The sequence below is a fragment of the Nothobranchius furzeri genome, chromosome 10 (genome assembly GCF_043380555.1).
Source record: "Nothobranchius furzeri strain GRZ-AD chromosome 10, NfurGRZ-RIMD1, whole genome shotgun sequence".
NCBI classification, from domain to species: domain Eukaryota; kingdom Metazoa; phylum Chordata; class Actinopteri; order Cyprinodontiformes; family Nothobranchiidae; genus Nothobranchius; species Nothobranchius furzeri.
Window position 1 is genome coordinate 67,680,172 of NC_091750.1, and position 24,446 is coordinate 67,704,617.

The 24,446-nt window shown below is 40.8% G+C and overlaps 1 protein-coding gene across 2 annotated transcripts in view; it reads left to right on the forward strand.

Annotated features, from left to right (window-relative positions):
- Positions 1-24,446, forward strand: part of rabep1 (rabaptin, RAB GTPase binding effector protein 1) — a 37,113-nt gene that overhangs the window by 10,216 nt on the left and 2,451 nt on the right. For both annotated transcript variants that reach the window (XM_015961896.3, XM_054730973.2), the window contains exons 10-17: positions 216-320; positions 396-512; positions 8,588-8,686; positions 14,716-14,856; positions 21,154-21,343; positions 21,892-21,947; positions 22,390-22,488; positions 22,699-22,815. In XM_015961896.3, the coding sequence (XP_015817382.3) occupies positions 216-320; positions 396-512; positions 8,588-8,686; positions 14,716-14,856; positions 21,154-21,343; positions 21,892-21,947; positions 22,390-22,488; positions 22,699-22,815 (924 nt within the window). The remainder of the gene's footprint in view (positions 1-215; positions 321-395; positions 513-8,587; positions 8,687-14,715; positions 14,857-21,153; positions 21,344-21,891; positions 21,948-22,389; positions 22,489-22,698; positions 22,816-24,446) is intronic.

Genomic DNA, 24,446 nt, shown 5'->3' on the forward strand with positions numbered 1-24,446 from the left:
CATTGACACCATCTGATTAAAGGCAGTAACCTATCTTCGTAATTTTTAGGCTGATATATCATTTAAAAGAAAATTATCTTTTAAAATATAGATAAAAAAACAGGGCTGGGCTCAGATTGGAGCTTTGAGGAACCCCATTTATAAGCAGCGGTGCAGATAAATTAAATATTTAGCGAGAATTAATTCTGAATAGTTGTTTTGTGGTTTGTTATCAGGTGAAAAACGCCGGCAGGAAGCTCGGCCGACGCTGTGATATGTGCTCCAACTACGAGAAGCAGCTGCAGGCCATTCAGGGACAGGAGGCCGACACCCGAGACCAGGTGGGCCCGATGCTTTTGAACTCCCTGGGTGTGAGGCGATGAGCAGTTTGACTGAAAGTGAGTGTTTGTGACCAGGTGAAGAAGCTGCAGGTGATGCTCCGTCAGGCTAACGATCAGCTGGAGAGAACGATGATGGAGAAGCAGAGTCTGGAAGAATCTGTGAAATTAGGAAATGAGGAAACCGCTGCTAAGGTTTGTGCTCCGAGTCGGATAGTTTATCATCTTTTGCAGTCTGGATCTTTTATTAATGAACACACACACGCATATATATATATATATATATATATATATATACGCAGGTTTATTTACTGGATTACTTCAAGAACATGGAGATTCTGTTTGTGTAAAACACTGTTTTCTAGAAAACTGCGAGGCTCACTGGAGCTCAGGATAAACATCCACAGGGTCTTAAAAAGTCTTAAAAGTCTTGAATTTGATGAAAGGAAAATTAAGACCCTTAAAAGTCTTAAATCGATTTAGTAAAGTCTTAAATTTGGTTCGTATTGACGTGATTTTAAAATACGTTCGTCTCATCCTTGCAAACTTGACGCTTTTCTGCGAAAATGTCCGTTTATGAAACCAAATGCGTTCACGTGAATCAAAGAGTTTTTGTTTCAGGGAAGGTGAGTCTTTGGTCGGGTTTCAGTCGCTCTTTATAAGAATCGGTTTCAGGAAAATGAGGAGTGTTCATTCTCTTCACAAACCATCTTTGTTAGTGGGTCAGGAGTTGCCATTTGACCAATCACAGTCACGGAGACAGCTAGGGAAAAACACGCTGCAGTAGTCGGTATCACGGCGCCGCTACTACTGTCGCTTCAACATCTTGCTGCGGCTGGAGCTTAAAGTTCGTAAAATTATCAAAATCCCTCCAGATACGTCAGATTTCTGTCCAGAACTTTCGCAGGTTTGTCTCCTTTCAGTTTCAGCTTTAACCGATGTTTCCCGAGGCCAGGGGCGGATTTAGCAATTTGGGGGCCCAAGGCGAACACACACATTGGGCCCCTTACACAAAATTTTTGACAATCTTACCTTTAACTGGATTTGCGAAACTCTCCCCTCTTCTGACATGAGTTATTTTCCATTTTTATTCTCCTCTTTTTTCCTGTATTTCCCTCCCTTTAAGCTTTTTCAATATGTGCTCTGCTTTCTTTTTCCTGTCAGTGCTCCTGTGCTTTTGCCTTTGTTTTTTTTTCTATTTTCCATTTTGGTCTATGTTGTCCTCCCTTTAAACCTTTTTCCATTGTCTTTCCTTTCTGCTTCCTTTTGATGTTTACATCAAAAAACGACGTCACTTTCGGAAGTGAAAATAAAAGCTTTTTAAAGCAAGCTGCTTCTTTCTCTTATTGGAGCCACTAGGATAACTCCATGTCATGCTTAATATTTTGACTATCGCTTTGAGTTTGTTACGAACGCTCCCGCCTCTCTTCTTCTTATTTGTGGTCTTATGGCACTTGGCAAACAACAATTTGGTGCATTACGGCTGTCTGTACAGGATCTGCTCGGGTGCAGGGTCGGCTCGGGGTCCTTCGACTGCCGATGATGTCACATTACTGCAAATCTACTGGGCTTTCACACATACGTTTTGGAAAGACATCAGCAGTTTTGTCAATAAATTCTTGTTTGTTAACACCTAAATGTTTTCTTTATGATTGTAATTTGTTAATAAAACACCATATTATCTTTGTTTTGTAAAGAATGTGAAACTGCATAAAACCGACATCGGACTGACACAAAATAGAACAGTTCTTATATGTGAAGCCATATCTGTTTGTATTAATGTGGAGTTCGTCTGTATATTTCCTTAGTTGTTATCTAAATACATTCTTTGACTCAAAATATTGCTTTGGTGTCTTTCAATAAAGTTCTTATATTTTATTTTGCCCCATTTCATCAACATCAAGAGCTTTTGAGGGTCACCGTTTATCATTTGCTTATATTTTACTTTTCCTTTTGAAATTCTAACATATTTTCTCCAAAAAGTGTTGATTTTTGGACTACAACCGGTAAGACTATGACCGCAAATTTGTTCTGACCAATCAAAATCATAACGTGATAACGTCACTTCCGTAAGCTTCATGTCCAGCCAATCAACTACTTTGACGTCATCGACAGTCGAAGGACCCCGAGCCGATCCTGCACCCGAGCAGATCCTATACTGCCACCGCCACCAACTGGATTGGAGTGGAATGACTACCAATCACTTCCTGTTTGTGCATCGTCGTCTTAATAACCTCTTATGACCATAATTATAACAGGGCCGCCTGGTATTTTTTTAATCTTATGGCTGTAAAATTGTAATAAAAAGTGCAAAGTGTGTGTAACTCTTCTCCTTTTTTCAGAACAACCTCAGCTTTCAGTGCATGGTTTGTATTTAGAATTTATTTCTATTAAAGCCTTTAAAAAAATCAGTTTAAAAGTGAAAAAAGCACAAAACAGATTTGAATTTTTTACATTTATTACTGAACAGGAACTTCAAAATTACTGGACAAACAATTTGGAATGAACAATTTAAACTTTGAACTGTAATAAAAAGTTTGAACCTTGGTATCTTTTTTTTTAGCAGTTTTAAGACCATTTACTTTTGTAAACTTTCAGACGTTTTTATTTGATTTGGTAGACCTTGAAGCAGTTTCTCTCCAGCTGCAGGCAGAGTCCTGCACACCTCACACTGCCATGGGGTGCTTCTCTTGCACACCTGCACTGCTATACCAAAAACTTTAGTTTTAGCAAAAATAATTATTTATGGTAAAAAGATAAATAATGCTGGAATGAAGCTGAATCTTACAATTAGCAAATAGTTGTTCAAATAAAACAATAAAAAATAAAGACTGAACAAACATTCATACCCTGGTTCACCGGAGATCTATCCTTCTTCGTGGGCACTGTCTTCACTGTCTTCAGATATAAGCCTTCTGGGACACCTAATAGATCGTGTTGATTTTTCTTTGAGGCATGAGTTTAGTTTAAGTGTTGGTCAAGAAAAGTGTTGGTCGAAGAAAAACTTGCAAAACAGTATGGATCTGTTCTCAGTGAGATGTTATTAGTGGAAAATAAACATAAATAGATCTAAAGATGTTGCTGTTAATTTTACCATCATTTCGTTGTGGAAAGTCAGCACAAATATTCAGTGAAAACGTTAAAAAGCTGCTTAAACCTTCATTATTTTATAGTGGGCCTGTATATTTATAAAATTAGTTCATGGTTTAAAGTAACTGTCGCTAAAGTTACTACACTGGAAAGAGTTGACAGGAAGTGTCTGTTGTTTTCATTTTTAGATGCATTAACTTCCTGTTTGGTGAGGAAATGAGCGATCTACAGTTTTTAATCAGCAGATTATTCCTATTAGAATAATCTAGAAGAGGTGGTGCAGAAGGAAAGGATGCATAATGGTTCCCTGCGTGGATCTGCTTTTGTTTGTTTAAATTAAATTAGGCCTCTACATGTTTTGTTTTGCTAATAATTACCAGTTTACTCCAGTTTCACATTACCATGTCACTCAGTATTCATTTTGTTTTGTTTAGTTTATTTCATTCAATCAATCAAATAAAAGTTACATTAAAACAATTCATGTTCACAAATAATCATAAATGAAAAGGAGCAGAAAGAAGCAAAAACGTCTGTCTGCCCCCTTTTCAGATCAAGACTTTAGCTGTTCAACTCAAAGAGTTTCGTTCATCTAACCCTAACCCCAACACAAAACAAGTCAATCAGCCTACTTAAGGTCTTATTACTTCATCATGATACGTTTCACATTTTTTTTAAATACAGGAAATGATTTAGATTGTTTTATTTCACTGCTGAGTCTATTCCATAAATAGACACCTTTGACTGAGATACATCTTTCCATTATCGCTGTTCGGAGTCTTGTTTTTTTTTAAATATCAGTTCCTTTTAGATTATAGTTATTTTCTCTTTTTACAAATTTCTTTTGAATATTTATTGGTAGAATTCCTTTATGTGCTTTGTACATAAGTTTCAATAAATGATATTCTACTAGTTTGTCAAATTTCATGAGGTCTAGTTGTGAAAACATTGGATCCGTATGATCCCTGTATCCACTTCCACTCATAACTCTCACTGCTCTTTTCTGTAAAGGAAAAAGTGAATGCGTATATGTTTTGCAGGTACTTCCCCATACTTCGATACAATATGTCAGTTATGGAAGAATTAACGAGTTATACAGAATATGCAAAGCTCTCATGTTCAACAATTCCTTCGTCTTATTTAGTACTGAAATAGCTCGAGATATTTTAATTGTAATATAATTTATGTGAGACTTCCACGATAAGTGTTCGTCAATAATAACACCTAAAAACTTAACTTCTTTTACTCTTTCTATCTCAGTTCCTTCAACATTTATTGATGCATCTGCACTTTTTTTACTACAACATTTTGTCACATATAAAAAAATCTATGCATCACATCTGCACACTTAAACGGAACGTGTTTCATCTTTTTCATTCATTCAGAAGAATGCCCTAAGTTCTTACCTTCTGAAACCAAATATAGTTTGGTTTTATATGAAGAGTTTCCTTCTTAGGGGATTTCTACGTTTACACACAAGTTAGTTTCACTTCTGCTGTTTCCAGTTTCAATGATGAGCAGATTTCTTTGCACATTACATCTGCTGGTTGCACGAAATAAATGCTGACAAACTTTGACCAAGATGGTTAAATAATGACCAGACTAGCTGCTGGGGTGTTTTAGCTCTGCAGCCTGTCGGCTTGTTTAGAGAAACAAACATAAAACAATATGCCACGGTTTAACAAGTCCATTGATAGTCCATCACCATCTGTCATCTCACATCTGCACAGCAATCTGCAGGTTACCGTGGCAACAGCAACATGACTTGCATTTCCTAGCTGGTCAGTAGTGTAAGCGTGTGGCTAAAGCGTCGTGTTTTTTTGTTTACTCGTCTTTTGTCGATGCTGCGATGCAGCATCCTAACACGGCGTTTAAAATTTAAAGGTGATTATTTTAGTCACAATTCTGCTTTTCATCGTCTCAAACAGCAACGTTGTTGCTTTTATAAACATCGACTAGTTGTAAATAAACCTGGGTGTGGAGGCTGGTCTCTGCCCTGCATGGGTGTTCACTGAATCTGACTCACTCCAGCAGGATGTTGCACTCTGATGAGAGAATGACTTTTTTTTAATTAGCACTAATAAAGGCAGATTAGATAATCACAGCGCATCAGAAGATGTAAATAATAAATGACTCTCTTCTAATTGTGTTTACAATTTTTCTCAAATGTCAAAACACAAAAGCCAATCCTCAAAACCAAATGACCAGTTGTCTAAACACATTTACTAAATCTAGCCATCATTTTCCAACATCATAATGCATTTCACATGAAGACACAATTCACAAAACACAATCCTCCGTTCTCATAAATCTAAACACATTTTTCCTTGCTAAAACACAAGTTGCAAAAGAACTCTGCTCATATTCTCAAATGAAAGCTCATGTGATGCCAAATGCTTGCCACAGTCAGCGCTAATTGAACACAGTGAACACACCTGTCGTCATTCATTACACACAACGACTCAAAATTGAAGACACTTGTTGCTAATGCTGTGACCACATGTATAAAAGCAATTTCAGAGTGCACAGTTTGCTGAAGTTTCCAAACAAACACAATGGATGAAGGCAGAGTCAGGGGAAGAGGAATTCTAGTCAGAGGAGGGAGAAGAGCTGGCCATGGAAGAAGAGGAGCAGACCAACGAGGAAGAGGAGTTCAAATCAGAGGAGGAAGAGGAGGAGGCCAACAAGGGAGAGGAGAAGGTCCAGGAGGGAGAGCAAGACAACCTTGCACCATCATTACGGAAGAGATGCGAGCAACAGTCATTGACCATGGCATGACAATGGCTGAAGAGTACTAAGAGTCCGTCCAAACCTGAGTAGGTTCACCGTGGCCACCATTATCAGGGCATTCAGACAACACAACAGGTATTGTACTCTATTGCTTTCTTTCTAATCAAATCAAATCAAAGCTTTATTTATAAAGCGCCTTCCGCAACCCTGTCAGGAAGCCCAAGGCGCACTAATTCTTTGTCACAATGCAGTTTTACAAGCCTGTGAAAGTAGTATATTGGTTTCAAATCAGTTGTTATTGTAAAACATGTCAATTGACAACGCATGTTTCTTTCTTTAGAGTTGAAAGAATGCCACATAGAGGTGGGAGGGTTGCCATATTTACAGCAGCACAAGAAACCATCATTGTGGATATGGTTCGTGAGAACAACCTCATCAGACTCCGGGAGATCAGAGACAAAGTCATTGCCGAAAATGTCAACTTTGAGAGCATTGATGATGTCAGCTTGGCCACAATAGAACGAGTTCTCCGGCGCCAAAAGATGCAGATGAAACAGGTCTGTAGGGTTCCCTTTGAGCGCAACTCTGCGCAACACAAAAACCTATGTTACGAGTATGTGCAAGTAAGTATACATCCATGTTCACAGTACAGTTAGTGGATATACTGTGTTGCTCAGTGGCCTACATTAGTTTTGGACAATACTGTGCTACCTGACTGACTGTTGTTCTGAACATTTCACAGAGGATATTACAGTTGGATGCGATGGCCAGACCTCATGAGTACCTCTTCCTGGATGAGGCTGGCTTCAACCTGCAGAAATGAAGGCAAAGAGGCCGTAACATCATTGGCCAAAGAGCCATCACTGAGGTTCCTGGCCAACGGGGGGGGGGGGGGGGGGGGGGGTAATATTGCTCTTTGTGCGGCCATGGGTTCGGAGGGGCTTGTCCACCGACATGCTGTCCTTGGGTCTTACAACATCCAACATCTCCTCACCTTCCTAGAGGAGCTAAAAGACATCCTCCTGGACCACCAACAACACCATCCTGGGCCCGCACATCACATTTATGTGATCATTTGGGACAATATCCGCTTCCACAGAACAAACCAAATCAGAGAGTGGTTCACCACCAACAGTAACCACTTTTTAAACGTCTGTCTGCCACCCTACTCCCCTTTCCTGAACCCTATAGAGGAGTTTTTCTCATCGTGGAGATGGAAGGTGTATGACAGACAACCATACACTAGAGAGAATCTCCTAAGGGCAATGGAGCTGGCCTATGGTGACATCCCAGTGGAGGCCTTACAAGGATGGATTCGCCATTCCAGGGTGTTTTTCCCGCGGTGCCTGGCAAGAGACAATATAGCCTGCGATGTGGATGAGGTGATGTGGCCCGATGCAGCTCAGCAACATGATGCCGCACAGTGATTGTGGTGTGTGTCTGTGTGTGTTGTGAATAAAGTAAATAAAAAAATTTCACACCCTGCTCATGTTTTCAAGAGTACTGTTGTGTGCAATAGATTCTGTTTTTGCATTGAGTTGTGTTACAGTAGTGTACATGCAGAATTTTCTATAGATTTATACTCTTCATATGAAACTCACAAATCTAAATGCCTATCCTCTGCAGAGATCTAAGAAGATTTGTAACTGTAAAGTTTCTAAAAATGGGCAAATAGGCAGTTATGAAACAAAGAACTTTCTCACAAATTGAGCATTGTGTTTTCAGTTGATTTGCTGTAGTGTGTAATGATGTGTATAGTGTTTACATTTTTGAAAGCTGCTCTTTTGGTGTGGTGTGGTTGTGTTTATGTAGTTTTAGAAAAGGGTGTTGTGTTTAGACATTGGGGAACATGGAGGAAACGTTTGTGAAATGTGTTTTAGCATTTGAGAAAAACTAAAATTATTAAAGGTGATTTTCCCCAATTTTAAATGCTTTAGTAACTTCTTTAATCTAAAAGAATAGCAGCATGTAGGGATCGAACAACAGCCTAAAATCCACCCGTCTCCACGAGACGGTTTGTGATAACGGCTTTGTCTGATCCAGCCTGGGTCCGGTGTGCCTCTGAGTGCACCTCAGGCCTCTTGCTGTTCAGTTAGGACGCTCTGCTGCAGACGTACGTCTTGTCCAAGTCATAAAACTACAGCCAGGTTTGTGCTGACGTCGTCTCGTTGACAGGAACGAGGACGTGAGTGAGATAAGAAGCTGTAAAGGGTTCTGCAGTGCAGCAGGGTGCAGCTTGTCGAAGCTGTTTTTCACTGGACGGCGAGAAAATTGTGAAAACGTTTTTCTTTTTGGCCTTTCTCTAGAGCGGCTTTTGTTTTAAACATGTTTCTAAACAAATGTCTGTAGTGTGATGTTTGTGCTCGTGATCTACAGACGACTGACTGCCTTGCAACAACAAGCTCACAAATATCTCATCTGAAAACAATCATTTTCTGTTTTTGGTGTTAAAGGTGTCAGCCCTCATGCAGAGAGTCCAGGAGTCAGAAACGCTGCTCGGCACATTACAGCAGACCTTCAGCGAGGCCAAGAGGAACACACAGGAACAGATGGTGAGCTGCTAGCGATGTTGCTTCACAAAAAATGTCAGATTTGGAAACGGTTTCTTATTTTACAGATTTGCGAGCATTAAACAGGGTTTTTCCTGGCTCAAACTGAGGCAGAGGGGTACCATCCTGACCATGTGCCAGCACATGCATACTCTGTGCATTCAACTGCCTCACTTTTTTAAAGGCCAAATATGTTATCGTTAAGTGTTCTAATCTAAGCTTCTGTTGATTAATAGAATATTCCATTTGACAACGTTTCAAGTGAAACAAAGCAGGTTTGCAGCAAAAAAATATGAAATTAAAGAACAAAGTTATCAGGCTGAAATAACAGACTCTTATTATGAAAGGCTCAATATTATGCATGAGATTGGTGTTTAGTTCCTTTTTCCCATCTGATATTTATAGTTAAACTATTTTTAGATATTTGACCTACATTTCAGTAACATTTTAGGTTTGTATTAATAACACTCATCTTAGTCTAAATGACACATAAATATATCCAGTAAAATATAATGCATTTCATTAACATGCATTTGTATTGGAAATGGTAATAACATTTAATTTCTGCTGCTAACAATGTAATGGTGGCATGTCTATTATGTACGGGTTGGCAATAATTCAGTTTAAAGAGCAAGTCACCCCCCAAATCAACTTTTTTTTCCTGATAAACTAAATAAACGAGTGTCTAATCGTGCTGCAGACACGTGTAGTTAATAGTTTTGTACTTTAGTGCATTTTAGTTAAAATTGTAATTTTCTGCCTAAAACTGGCAGTGTTGTGCCGTTGTCAGGTAAAAACTCTGCACTGCATTAGAATTTAAACCTGCCACCGCTATTGGCTAAGAGGTATGCTATGATGTAAACTGGTCCTTATGATGTCACAATGCCGTTGTGAGCCTGTGTGTGTGTGTATTTGTTAGCAGCTCCGCCCTCTCGGTCTGCCAGGCAACAGCATTTGTTGCATTTTTCAAACATGAAGACGGAGTGAAGTAAGTTTCTTGTAGGGGGTGACTTGCTCTTTAAATTATGTTCAAAGATAGAAGCGTTTGTGAATTATATACTACATCTGCTTGCCATACTTCCTGCGAATGTGACTCGTATCTGCAGCGGTTCTGATCCGTAGCACTGCAGGATGCAGAATAAACAGGATGGTGGGGAATTTTCATCCGCTTGTAGAGTTTAGTCTTTCTTAGTTTTACCATCATCATCGTATATTTTTCTGTGAGCCACTTGATCGTGAGACTGCTACCCATTAGCTTTAGCATTAGCCAATCTGAGTGTAGCTGCACTTTTGATCCCAGACTTTGGACCAGTTCTGCCTTTGCTGGTTCCTTTATTGTCCTCCACTGCATCCAGATGACCACACTGTGCGCCAGTTAAAAAGCATTTTTCTTACACGTAACTTACTTTTGTTCAATAAAGTTTTGGGGAAAACTGAAATTCAAAGATGTTGCACCAGTTTCACATTTAAAAATAGACAGACACGCACAATAAGTTGTTTTTGTCGAACTGTACAGCCCTGCTCTGATATGGAAGAGCCTGGGGGAAAATCAGAACGTCAATAGCACCAACCATAGATATGTACCAACTAGCGAGAAAAGCTATTTTTAATCTTTTTCTGCAGCAGTTTTAGTGCTTTTCGGTGCACTGCTGCTGATACAGCGCCCCTATAGTGGTGCAACTCTGCAAATGCAGTTACAATAACGTCCATATAGCTGTGGACAGAGTGAAATCAGGCTGGGGCGGCACAAAATTAGCTAGAGGCGGCTGCCACGCAAATTTGAATGCAGGAAAAACCCTGTTAAATGATGTATTCATGCTCAGATCTTGTTCTGCTCTCTCAAAACACTTGTTTTCAAAGACGAACCAAATACGGTCTTGAGAGTTTGAGAGATGCTGATGGGGCCATAAAGGTCACTAATGAGGCCATTGTTATACTGATGAGGTCAATAATGTCACATAAATCTTTGGCCCCACCCTCTATTCAAATTGTTGTTTTTGTCATCAGTGATGACGTCCCAAAAAAGCCAACATGACTGTTTAGGGACACCTAAACATGAAATCACCTCATTAATGACTCCTATTTGTATGGATAGATAGTTGTGTTTCCACTATGGGAATTCTAGGAAATTTTCGGGGAAGTGACTGGAAAAATACTATGCCTCGGTCTTAGCCATTGTGTCTGCATACAAAATCATCCCTTTCAGGACTTTGCTAGGATGTCTGGATTTCACAACTGCTAAGGCAGAGAGTGATGTCAACGATCAGTGCCAAAAGGCGTCCATGGACATTAGTATCATTAAAGAGACTGAATCCTTATCGGACTTGGAAAAACTGGTCGCTCAGCTTAAACCATCTGGCTCTTGTGATGTGCTGTCCCCTAGAATTTTTAAAGAACTCTTTCCAGTGATAGGCCCTTTACCTTTGGCAATCATAAATGGCAGTCTTACGTCCCGTATGGTTCCGTCCTCGTTTAAGAAGGCTGTTATTCATCCTATGTTAAAAAAAGCCGGGGCTGGATGTGACAACCTTAGCTAATTACAGGCCCATCTCAAAACTCCCTTTTCTTTCCAAACTGCTGGAGAAGGTCGTGTATTCACAATTGGTTGCCTTCATGGACACAAATGACTTATGGGAGAGCTTTCAGTCAGGGTTCAGGGCAGGTCACGGCACTGAATCTGCTCTTTTAATGGTTTTTAATGACATGTTTTTAGCCTGTGACAAGGATAACGATGTTGTCCTACTATTGCTGGACTTATCTGCAGCTTTTGATACAGTCGACCACGAAGTCCTTCTGGACCGACTACAGCATTGGGTGGGGATAACTGGGCAGGCCCTCCAATGGCTTCGCTCCTACCTTCAAGACAGGACATTTAGTGTTCAGATGGGTGAGGTGACGTCACCCTGCGTGAGACTTCGTTGGGGTGTGCCACAGGGCTCTGTCCTTGGTCCTCTCCTATTTGCAGTGTATTTGCTTCCTCTTGGAGTCCTCCTTCATCAGCATAATGTGAAATTTCATTTTTTTGCTGATGACTGCCAGATCTATCTCCCTCTTCGACGTGGGGAGGATAGATCTGTTTCTCCTTTACTGGACTGTTTGAAGGACATAAAATGTTGGATGGCTTCTAATTTTTTGCACCTAAATGAGAGCAAAACGGAAGTCATAATACTTAGTCCTGGCAGAAGAAATGGCTCAGGTGCTGATATTGACCTTGGCCCATTGACCCTCTATGAAAAGAAAATAGTAATTTGGGGATAAAAATTGACTCCTCACTTAATCTTGACACACGTAAATACAGTGGTGAGGTCCTGTTTTTTTCTTAAACCTGAAAAGGCTATCCAGGATCAGGCCTCTGCTGTCCAGAGCTCATCTGGAGTCTGTGTTGCATGCTTTCGTCCTGTCCCATCTGGACTACTCTAATGCTCTGTATGCCTGTCTGGGCCAGTGCACAGTTGCACGGCTCCAGTTTGTGCAGAACTCAGTGGCTAGGTTCCTGACAGGTACTAGATGTCGAGAGCACATTACCCCAGTGCTGGATGCTCTGCAGTGGCTCCCGGTGCAATATCGAGCTAAATTTAAAATCTTAACTCTCGTTTATAAGGCCCTCCAGGGCAGTGCCCCCTCTTACATTACTGCACTTTTGCACAAGTATGGTCCATCTCGGTCTCTTCGCTCAGCCGAGCAGGAACTTCTGGTGGTCCCCCGGTCGAAATATCGATCGAAGGGTTATCGTGCATTTTCTGTTCTGGCTCCAACTCTGTGGAATGAATTGCCATTGAGCATTAGGCAGGTGCCGTCCCTTCCAGTCTTTAAGTCTCATCTAAAGACTCATTTTTATTTGATTGCTTTTCAGCGCTAGGGTTCTTTGAATTGCCCTGACATTAAGGTTTTAATACTTCTTCTTTTTGACCAGGATGCGTGATCTTATTTTGTCCACCATTTGTTTTTAATAGATTAGTCTTATTCTGTTATCTCTCTGTATTTGTAATATTGCTTGCTTGTTATTTTATGATTTTATGTTTTTATCTTGCTTTTATGCCCAGGTACTGGGAATGTTTTTATGATGATGCTGTTCAGCACCTTGGGCTTCTGATAAAGTTGTGGAAGGTGCTCTACAAATAAAATTGATTGATTGATTGATTGATAGCATTAAAGAGCAACTCACCCCCTACCAGAGTATTACTCCACTCCCGCTTCATGTTTGAAAAATGCAACAAATGCTGTTGCCTAGCACAGTGGTTCCTAACCTGGGGGTCCCAACCCCCACAAGGGGGCGTCAAAGCCTCTCAGTGGGTCGCCCGGACCTCTCCACTTTAAGGGGTTAAAACTTCATTTATTACATGTTTATAGCCTGCATTTTGCTCTCTTTTTGTTCATGAGTGAGAAGTTTACTGATATTAAGACAGGAAATAATTAGTACAGAAAAAGTAACACACTTTTAAGAACATTTTGCTCAACTCACTGTGTTATTTTCAAGTGTCAAAAGTTCATTAAAGATAGGACTGCTTGATTAAGCACAGCCTTTACAGTAAATAATCTAGTATAAACAGTAATATACACATTTAAGTACATTTTGCTCAGTGTATTTTTTATGTGTCAAATGTTTAATGAAAGGAATGATTGATTTATCAGTGTTTACAAGAAACAATGTGTTCAGAAAAGTAATACAAACTGTCAAGCACATTATGCTCTGTTTGGTTTTGTTAATGACTTTGTTCTGTACTGGAGCCTACTATTACAGTTATCTGTTGATTCAAAGCATATTAAAATGTGCTTGAACAATTTTATCATTTCTTAATACTGTTTGTACTGGAAGAGAGAATGGGAGGGGGTCGTCAAAAATTTTACTGGTAAAAAATGGGGCCCCTTGGGAAAAAGGTTGGGAACCACTGGCCTAGCAGACCGAGAGGGCAGAGCCACTAACAAATACACACACACACACACACACACACACACACACACACACACACACACACACACACACACACACACACACACGCACACAGGCTCACAATGACATTGTGACATCATATGGTACCAGCTAACATTCTAGGGTACCTCTTAGCCAATAGTGATGGCAGATTTAAATTCAACTGCATTGCAGAGTTTTTACCTGACAACACTGACAGTTTTAGGTAGAAAATTTAAATTGTAACTAAAATGCACTAAAGTGCAAAACTATTGACCACACGTGTCTGCAGCACGATTAGACACACATTTATATAGTTTATCAGAAAAAAAAACAGTTGATTTGGAGGTGACTTGCTCTTTAAATAAATTTTATTCTGACATTTTAATCCATTAGTGGATGAGAGCAGATGTGTAAAGTAAGAAGCGGCACTCACCAAGGCCACCAAAATCCTGTGGCTGACTGAGTTGGAGTGGGGTTTTTGCTTTTAAAGCACCGCTAATGTAGCCTGACAAGCCAGACTATATATGTGAATATACTTTGCAAAGCAAGAATTTGGTCTAGTTCACTAGGCTACCGCTAATGCTGCTTATTTTCATTTCTGAGTCCATTCCTCAGTTAAGGTAGGACTGTGATGAGGTCATTGATCAGCATCATGTGTGGCTTCCTACTGGCTGGGCAACTTTTGGCAGGATCACATCACTTCAGTCCAAGAGCACAGGAAAACATTCATGAGAGCAGGTTTAGGAGCACAGAGGAAAATGGCTCAAACCCCAGAGAGGAACTTCTGGATGAATTTAAGAGCAGAAGAGTCAATCTGAGAGCAAGAAATTACTTTTTGAGCGTTAGAAGAGAATGCAGAACAAGATCTGAGCATGAAAACAGCGATTCATGCTCTGAAACCCCCCCAGGACCATTTCTCGTTTGCAGCTGAGATAAGTGACAGCTTGTTTCTCGGGTGTTATGATCTTCATGACACCCTCTCCGCCAGAAACACAAGATGTTTGTGACGGATATTTGTTTCCCATGTCAGTCAATCAAGTCTCCACCTTTTAGAATATCATCACCCTTAAGCTGTGGGTTTGTTTCAGAGTGGGTCAAAGTGACTGATTGTTTGTTCTAGGCGGTGCTGGTGAAGTCGAGGGAGCAGGTGGCGGATGAGCTCAGCAGACTACAGAGAGACAACGAGAGCCTGCAGGGGAAACACCAGCTGCATGTAGAGCTGCAGCAGCAGGAGGACTTTCACCTGCCCAGCACTGTGCAGGTGTGTGAGCTCAAATAAACTGTTGTTAAGGGTTTGGAGCATTCATTAAGGTCAGATTTATAGTTTAGTTTCTAAATTTATGTTTTATTGCTGATTTTAACCTTTAAGCCTTCTTTTCTACTCTTATGGAATATTTTCTGGGGATTTAATTTAAAATGAAATGTTTATGATTTATAAAAGATGGCTTGAAAAGAAATCCCAAATGTTTAAAAGGTAAGTAAAATCAAAATTTGTTTCACGTTTCCTCCTGATATCCTGCATCAGGACATCACTCCTACAGGTTGTTTATTGTTTATTGTGCTGTTTGGATCCCCATAACTTCCACAGCAGTGGTTGCAAATCTTCCTGGGGTCCATTTTCAAAATACAAAATACATTTAACAAAACAAATGATTAAAACATTATAAATTATTACATTAGGATTTTAAAAGCTGTAGTGGCCAACCAATACCATCGACCAGATCCCCCTTAACTTGCAGAGCTGTCTGAAAATACCTTTCTTCTTGTTCCATCACAACTGCAAGAACAAGACAATAACAGAAAAGGCTTTTAACTCATTCACTGCCAGCCGTTTCCTGATCACTAACGGCCTTCGCTGCCAGCGTTTCTCACCGTTTTTACTGTTTTTTTAAGAGTCACAGAACGTTGCGCGCTAGCATGATGTCGATGCCAAAACAACCAAAACAAAGAGGAGACTCACCTCTTACATCAGGAAGAATCCGTGTGTTTCGAGCGTTATCCGTTCTTTCAAAATCTGTTGTCGAATTGTGATCGGCAGACGCTTTTCCAGTTCGCGCCTCACTTTTTTTACAGGAGCGGCCCAAAACGATCTCCTAATACATGGATGTGTTGCTTCCTGATCATGTGATCAGTGACGTATGCGGATGAAGATCGGCTTCAGGGCTGAGATGTTTGTTCTCTCAGCGCGGGGGCTCGTTCCGATGCTCAAACAGTAAAAAATGCAAATGACGACTTTAGTCGTCATTGGCAGTGAATGAGTTAATAGAATAGTCTTTTTTTATGTTCTTCTTAGAAGAGCTCTGTTTTTGGATTTCCCTAACACAACCTGGTAGTGTATTCCACTCAACAGTCCCTCTATATAGAACGGTTTTCTTCATAAAATGACTTCTAGGTCTGGGCACTATCACCATGTTATTGCTTGTTATTGTGTGTGCTCATGGCGATATCTACTAAAGTAATATTTTTTCTTTCAAATGATGGTGAATACTATTAGTCATAACTTTTTGCATAAACATCAGGAGACTATATTTTACTTTTGCCTCCACAGTTAACCAAGACGACTTAAAATGCCTCTCGTGTACATTAGTTCGAGGAGGACAGTTCAAAACGACTCTGGCTGCTCCGTTCTGAGCTGTTTGCCGTTTTCTTAGATGTTTCTGGGCCACGCTGGACCAAACTACTGTACAGTACTGTAAATGAGATAAAACAAGACTTTGAACAACATTTTTCAATACAGCGGTAGAACGATATGCAGAGCACTTTCTTGACATAAAGATTCCTCGGCCCATCATACTGACTATATGGTCAATGTGATCCGACCAGGATAATAAGTTGTCTATTCTAACACCCAACAGTTTGAATGTGGTGACCTGCTCCACCTTGGTATTGTTAGTTTGCAGATTTAGTGAAGTAGTCTTTGATAACATATTTCTGCTGCAAAATGTCATACACTTAGTTTTGGAGATGTTTAATAACAAGTTATTCTTCTTCACCCAATCCAGTACTGTGTTTACCTCTTGCTGTAAATGCTCATTCAATTCAGGTGTTGTCATTGCAGCAGTGGAGAGAGTACATTACCACACTAGCATTGTTAACAGTATATGGAAGATCATTAACATATATCTAGAAAGTAAAAGTGACCCAAACAACTGCCTTGCGATAGGCCACATGATGCTGTGATACTCTCAGACAGGCTGCCATTGAACCAAACCTGCTGAGACCTGTTGGAGAGATAACTATTCATCCAGATCAATGCTGCTTGTGAAAAGCCACATGCTTTAAGTTTGGCAATGAGCAGGCCGTGGTCTATTACGTCAAAAGGCTGCAGTGAAGTCCAAAAACCCAGCTCTTGCTGCTTTCTTATCACCCAGACATGTCGACCATTCCTCGGTTATGTGAGCTAGTGCAGCAGTAGTTGAAAAGCCCTGTCTGTATGCATGTTGAGATTGTGTTAACAGTTCATTTGCACTAAAATAATCCATTATTTGATTAAAAATAACTTTCTCCAAAATTTTGCTCAACACTGGCATTAGTCTACTATTAGAGCCAGTGAAGCCTGCCTTTCCATATTTGAGCAGAGGTATAGTTTTAGCCGTTTCCAGAGATCCGGAAAAGTACCGCTTAAAACAGACCTATTAAAAATATGGCATATAGGATTTGAGAGCTGAATGACAGCCATTTTAAGTATTTTTCCATCAAGATTGTCTATGCCTGAGGCAATATCTTACGAAAGACTCAGTATCAACTTCTCAACAACATCATGCGTTACAGTTTTAACATTAAATTGACAGTTTCCCCCCACATTATCTTATCAACTAATTTACACGGGTCACTGTCAATAATTTCCATATGTGATCTTAAATAGTTCACCTTTTTAATAAAAAATTCATTAACTCATTCGCTGCCCGCCGTTTCTGATCCATAAAGCCCTTCGCTGCCAGCGTTTCTCACATTTTTTAGTTTTTTTAAGACTCACAGAACGTTGCGCGCTAGGATGATGTCGACGCCAAAACAACCAAAACAAAGCGGAGACTCACCTCTTACATCAGGAAGAATCCGGGCGTTTTGAGCGTTATCCATTCTTTCATAATACGTTGTTGAATTGTGATCAGCAGACGCTTTTCCGGTTCGCGCCTCACCTTTTTTACAACAGCGGCCCAAAACGATCTCCTAACACATGGATTTTCTGCTTCCTGATCACGTGACGTGTGACGTATGCGGATGAAGATCAGCTTTAGAGCTGAGATGTTTGTTCTCACTGTGCGGGGGCTCGTTCAGACGCCCACACAGTAAAAACATGCAAATCATGACTTTAGTTGTTATTGCATGAATGAGTTAAAATACTTTGCAATGTCATACAGGTGCTGGCCAGTAAATTAGAATATCATCAAAAGGTTGAAAATATTTCAGTAATTCCATTCAAAACGTGAAACTTGTACATTATATTCATGCAATGCACACAGACCAATGTATTTCCAATGTTCATTACATTTAAATTTGATATTCATAAGTGACAACTAATGAAAACTCCAAATTTGGTATCTCAAAAAATTAGAATATTCTGAAAAGGCTGAATATAGAAGACACCTGCTGCCACTCTAATCAGCTGATTTACTCAAAACACCTGCAAAGGCCTTTAAAAGGTCCCTCAGTCTTGTTTTGAAGACTTCTGACTTAACAGCTGTCCAAAAGACAATCATTGACACCTTGCACAAGGAGGGCAAGACACAAAAGGTGATTGCTAAAGAAGCTGGCTGTTCGCAGAGCTCTGTGTCCAAGCACAATAACAGACAGGCGAAGGGACGGAAAAAATGTGGTAGAAAAAAGTGTACAAGCTCTAGGGATAACCGCACCCTGCAGAGAATTGTGACGACAAACCCATTCAAAAATGTGGGGGAGATCCACAAAGAGTGGACTGCAGCTGGAGTCAGCGCTTCAAGAACCACCACGAGGAGACTCATGAAAGACATGGGATTCAGGTGTCGCATTCCGTGTGTCAAGCCACTCTTGAACAAGAAACAGCGCAAGAAGCGTCTCGCCTGGGCCAAGGACAAAAAGGACTGGACTGATGCTGAGTGGTCCAAAGTTATGTTTTCTGATGAAAGCAAGTTCTGCATTTCCTTTGGAAATCAAGGACCCAGAGTCTGGAGGAAGAGCGGAGAAGCACAGAATCCACGTTGCATGAGGTCCAGTGTAAAGTTTCCACCGTCAGTGATGGTGTGGGGTGCCCACTCTGTTTCCTGAGGTCCAGGGTCAATGCAGCCGTCTACCAGGAAGTTTTAGAGCACTTCATGCTTCCTGCTGCTGACCAACTTTATGGGGATGCAGACTTCACCTTTCAACAGGACTTGGCACCTGCACACAGTGCCAAAACCACCAGCACCTGGTTCAAGGACCATGGTATCCCTGTCCTTGATTGGCCAGCAAACTCGCCTGACCTTAACCCCATAGAAAATCTATGGGGTATTGTGAAGCGGAGGATGCAATACGCTAGACCCAACAATGCAGAGGAGCTGAAGACGACTATCAGAGCAACCTGGGCTCTCATAACACCTGAGCAGTGCCACAGACTGATCGAGTCCATGCCACGCCGCATTACTGCAGTTATTGAGGCAAAAGGAGCCCCGACTAAGTATTGAGTGCTATACATGCACATTCTTTTCATGTTCATTCTTTTCAGTTGGCCAACATTAGAGAAACAAACATTTTTTCATTGGCCTTTAGAATATTCTAATTTTCTGAGATACCAGATTTGATGTTTTCATTGGTTGTCACCTATAAATATCAAAATTAAACGTAATAAACATCGGAAATACATTGGTCTGTGTGCATTGCATGAATATAATGTACAAGTTTCACGTTTTGAATGGAATTACTGAAATATTTTCAACCTTTTGATGATATTCTAATTTACTGGCCAGCACCTGTATGGTCTAGTAATAAATTGCCTCTCATGCTCCACAAACTTTGGATGTGATTTATCCTTTTTGCACATTATTACATTCACTATTTTCCACAGTTTTTATGATCATTATTAGTTATGAATTTTCTGTTTAAAATAATCTCTCTTTTTACTCTTATTTAGTTTTGTAACCTTATTTCTCAATGAACAGTGAGTGTTCCTGTCTACAGAACACCTTGAGTTTTGAGCAGTTGCTTTGATTTAATCCCTTAGACGCATCAGAGATCTCAATTTACTATCCAACCAAGGTGCGCTCTTACTTTTTATGGACCTTTTTCTGAGGAGCATACTTATCAACCAATGTCATTAGTTTATCCATGAAAATGTTAAGAGAAGCATTAACATTCTGTTCTTCATAAACATCTGAACATTGTATATTACTGATGTCAGATATGAATAAATCAGGATTACATTTCTTAAAAGGACAACCCTGCCTCCTGCTTTGGGCATTTTGATATTTCTTGACAAGCAATCAAATTATGATGACTACACCCTAGAGCTTTAGTAACGGTTTGTGAACACAGCTCTGGAATATAAGTAAATATCAGGTCAATACAAGTTGAGGTAATTTTGCCATTTTTGCCGAGGTATGTTCTAGTGCAGCGGTTCCCAAACTTATTTAGCCGCGCACCCCCTTCTATGTCCCGACCATGTTGACGCACCCCCCAGCCCCACATCAGGGCATAACTCATAAGCTCACTGGAGATCTGTGGAAATGCTTCAGATTTTATGTCTCAAGGGTTGGAAAGTTCTTAATCTGTAACTTAAATTGGGTTCAAGCCCAATAATATTTGTTTTAGGAGGCAAGAAAGTGAAGTAATCATGTCAAGTTATAAATAAAAGATTACCAACGTGAGGCAACATGATGCTTCTCTTGAATTAATCCCAACCGTTTGAACCCCTGACCAACAGCCACGTTTCCATGGTGACCATCAGTAATCACCGAGAGACGGCTCCAAAGCCCCATTCCCATCTGTACCGGGTCGGCCCAGGCCGGGTAGCCCCAGTCGGCCCCAGCCTGGCCCGGTTGTTTCCACACATCCTTGCTTAGGTATGCAAGGAATGCAGTCAGAGACACTTTCAGCTTCTGGGTAATCAGCATGATAATGAATTGAGCATGCCTTAAGCCCATGTGGGCTATTCTACCAACCAATCAGAGGCTTGCTCTTCCTTTGCTGTCAGCAGTGGGTGTGTTGGCCCTGGTCGGCCTGAAGCAGACCCCCTCGAGAAGAGGGCTGAGAATGAGCCTTGGTTGGCCCAGGAAAATTCCAGGCCACCCAGATATGTAAACAACCTACGCTACCCGACCCGGGCCGACTCGGTACAGATGGGAATGGGGCTCAAGACATTCCTGTTGGATTTCAGATCAGCATGAGCAGTGGTGTCCCTTTTAATAAGAAACTGAGCGGTTCAAGGGAAACAGAATCGAATGGAAATGTCTTTTTTACACCATTTAAAATTCATTCATGGTCCGAAATTTGAAGAAATCCAACAAAATAATCTAAACAAAAATAACTTCTTGCATCCAAAACACTATTTTGCTGCATGTAAACAAATAAACAAATTTTTTTTGTGTGTTATCTGATTGCCCCCCAGGAGCTGCAGGGCCTGGTGCTGCAGCTGCGCGACTACATGGTGGCGTTGAGGACATCGGCCGATCACATGGAGGAAAAGCTGAAGGCTGAGATCCTGTTCCTGAAGGAGCAGATCCAGGCTGAGCAGTGTCTGAAGGAGAACCTGGAGGACACTCTGCAGCTGGAGATCGAAGGCTGTAAGGAGGAGATCGGTGAGACTCCGCCCTCTTCTGAGATCCTTTAACGTTTTTTTTTTCTCTTCTCTTGAACTTTCTGTTAAGTCTTCTGTTTCTGCTTTTGTTTTACCTCTACTGATCACTACCTTACAGACATCTTGGAAGGTATGAAACAGCTCATTCCGACTGCCTGTATTTGCATATTAATGGCATAAATATCAGACTAATGGTTATGGAGAGGATAGAAGCAGCTTGTTCCGTAACTGTCCTCGGCAGCTGTTTGCTCCTCTCTGATGGACAGCTGTGGTTCCAGTTCTTCGTCCCATTTAATGTGACGATGAGCCGATTGAGTCTTTTCTCTTGGTCTTGTGTTGGTTTTACACCAGATGAGTTAACCTTAGGAGCTTGTTGCTGTTCCTACTCACCGACCATTTAACACCAGCCAAGCACATGTTGTTCACCAGCAGCTTTTTTGCAGCATTTGTGATGTCCAAGTAACATTTCCCAAGGATAACTCAAGTTTTTAGGTTCCAGGTGAGCTGTGAGACCTTCTAACGACATCTCCTTATTCATTTTTTCTACAGCATCTTTCTCCAGTCTGAAGACGGAGCTGGAGAGAATAAAAGCAGAGAATGAACGGGTACGTGTTATCCTGCTTCCCCGCATCCATCACTCACACTCTGCTGCTTGTCAGTAAAACATGTGACCAATCAGATGGACCCTTGCTGCCTTACCTACACCGGATGTGGATAAATATGCGAAACATTTTTAAAAATCTAAAGGTGTATTTTTATTGTAATGCTCTGCATTGCATGCTTTTTGCATTGTGCATTTGTAAATTAAATTTGTATTTTCCCAATATGTTTTTGATAAATTGAAACATTTTTTCTTTCAAAAACATTTTTATGAATCTCGTGCTGCAGCAGAAGGAATAATAGAAAAGATAATAGTTGTTTTTATTTTTAAATCAGTCATTCAAAGCTTTACAAATGTGGGAAACTGAACACAATAAGGCATAAAATGTGTGTGTGTGTGTGTGTGTGTGTGTGTGTGTGTGTGTGTGTGTGTGTGTGTGTGTGTAGCTGCAGAGCAGTTTAGCTGAGAAGTCAGAAACCCTAGGGGGCATCCAGAGCCTGAAGAGCAGCCTGGAGCAGCAGCTAAAAGAGCTCACCAGCGCAAAGGTCAGAGTTCAGCGTGCATCCTAACAATTTAGAAAACGCATCTATTTAGAGACGTTTTCACCTGTTCTACAGCATTCAGCCTACCAATGCGACAGCGTATTTAGTTAAACCTCAGCCTGAGGTTGTCATGACAACCCTTGTGGTCAAATAGCACAGAAACTGTTTAGGTGAAATGATTTTTGAGTAGTTTTGTGCGTTTGTCCACCGTAGGGCGCTTTAGAGAGCCAGGTTCTCGATGAGCGGGACAAAGCCCAGCGGCTGCAGACTGAGCTGGACGTCAGCGAGCAGGTTCAGAAGGACTTTGTCAAGCTCTCTCAGACCCTTCAGGTGAGCAGGATTCTTGTTGTTGTTTACGTTATTTAGCTTCCACTGCCTTGATGAGGAGTTTACCAAAAAAAAGAAAATGTTGGAGAATGTGCATTTTTGATTCTTTTTTAAAACACAGAAAAGGTTTCTCTTTACCTTGCTGATGGTTTTGTTGACCAGCTGTAAACATCCTCAGAGCTGACGGTGATGGTGGCGTCACTTCCTTCTCCGCGGGCAGCAGAGGACGTTGTCGCCCTCTGCTGCCCGCTCTCAAGGATCATAAACACCGAACAACAGAAATACAAAAGATGGATAAAGGAAGCCATAGAGATAAGGAGACGTGGATACGGGACCATGAACAGGGAAGATGGGGTCTACACATTGGATCGTGCATGGGACTGTGTCATCGGTGAAGGGAGAGCAGGCAGCAGAGGACGTTCTCGCCCTCTGCTGCCCGCGGATAAATGTAGAAGGAAGTGACGCCACCATCAGCGTCAGCTCTGAGGATGCTTTGCAGCCGCAAACGAGACCATCAGCAAGGTAAAAAAGAAACCTTATTTGTGTTTTAAAAAGAACCAAAAATGCAAGTTGAAACTAAACACAGCAAGAACGTACCAAAGATGTTGGAGAATGTTTAAAGGGGCATTATGGAAGTTTGACAGCCAAAACATGTATAGAAATAATAAATTTCTTCTTCATACATTCTCCTGCAATGCCCTGGTCCTGTAGAATGAGCCCTGGCATTTTTACTGTGATTGCCTGTAGGGCTGTCACAGTGTGAAAATTAACCTCACGGTTATTGTGACCAAAATTACCACGGTTTTCGGTATTATCGCTGTTTTTAAACGTGTTACATTTTCAGACAACTACATAAACCCTGTATATCAGGAAAATATTGTCCTCAGTTTGTCTAAATTTTGCCTAAAATGTGTTATTTTGTAATTATGTTGTTTATGTGTTTACATTTTTCCCCTTTAGTCTTTAAAATACCAATATTTGCCCATAACTTCTTATTTTTTGTCTGTTTGATGTCATCATTTTAAAAATATTAGATCAGATGATACTCAGTACTCAAGTAGCCTTCTAATCAGATACTTTTTTACCCTTACTTGAGTAATAAACCCTATATCAGGAAAATATTGTCCTCGGTTTGTGTCCTTCCAGTGGGCTTTGCAGATGTGGGAAAATGTCATCAGGCAGTAATCATTGTTAAATTCATAATTATTCTCGGAGACCAACTCTTATCTGCCCCTGGGAGCCCCGTAATGCATAGCGTCATTTCAACATGGCGGTGTCCGCGACACGGTTTATATGTAGGTAGTGGCGCTGCGGCTGCTTTATATGGCAACTCGTTGCATTCTCCCTCAACCCAAATCCTCGGATCACGCATTTTAGCTAAAACGCTAACGTTAACTTGCCTTGCGTTGACTGTAGAGTTGTGGGTGATGGTCACGCAGATGTGTCATGAGATTTGAAGCGTTGCTGCCTTTCACAGACACTTTTTCTGAACGTGCTGCAAACAGGATAGCCGTCTTCTATCAACTGTCCCTCGGCATTCTTCAGATATCCAAAAAATGCCCGTACTTCCCACTTTGTCTTCTTTGAGGGATAATAAATATCCTGAGCGCTGCCGTCTCCTCCTTTGGCCATTG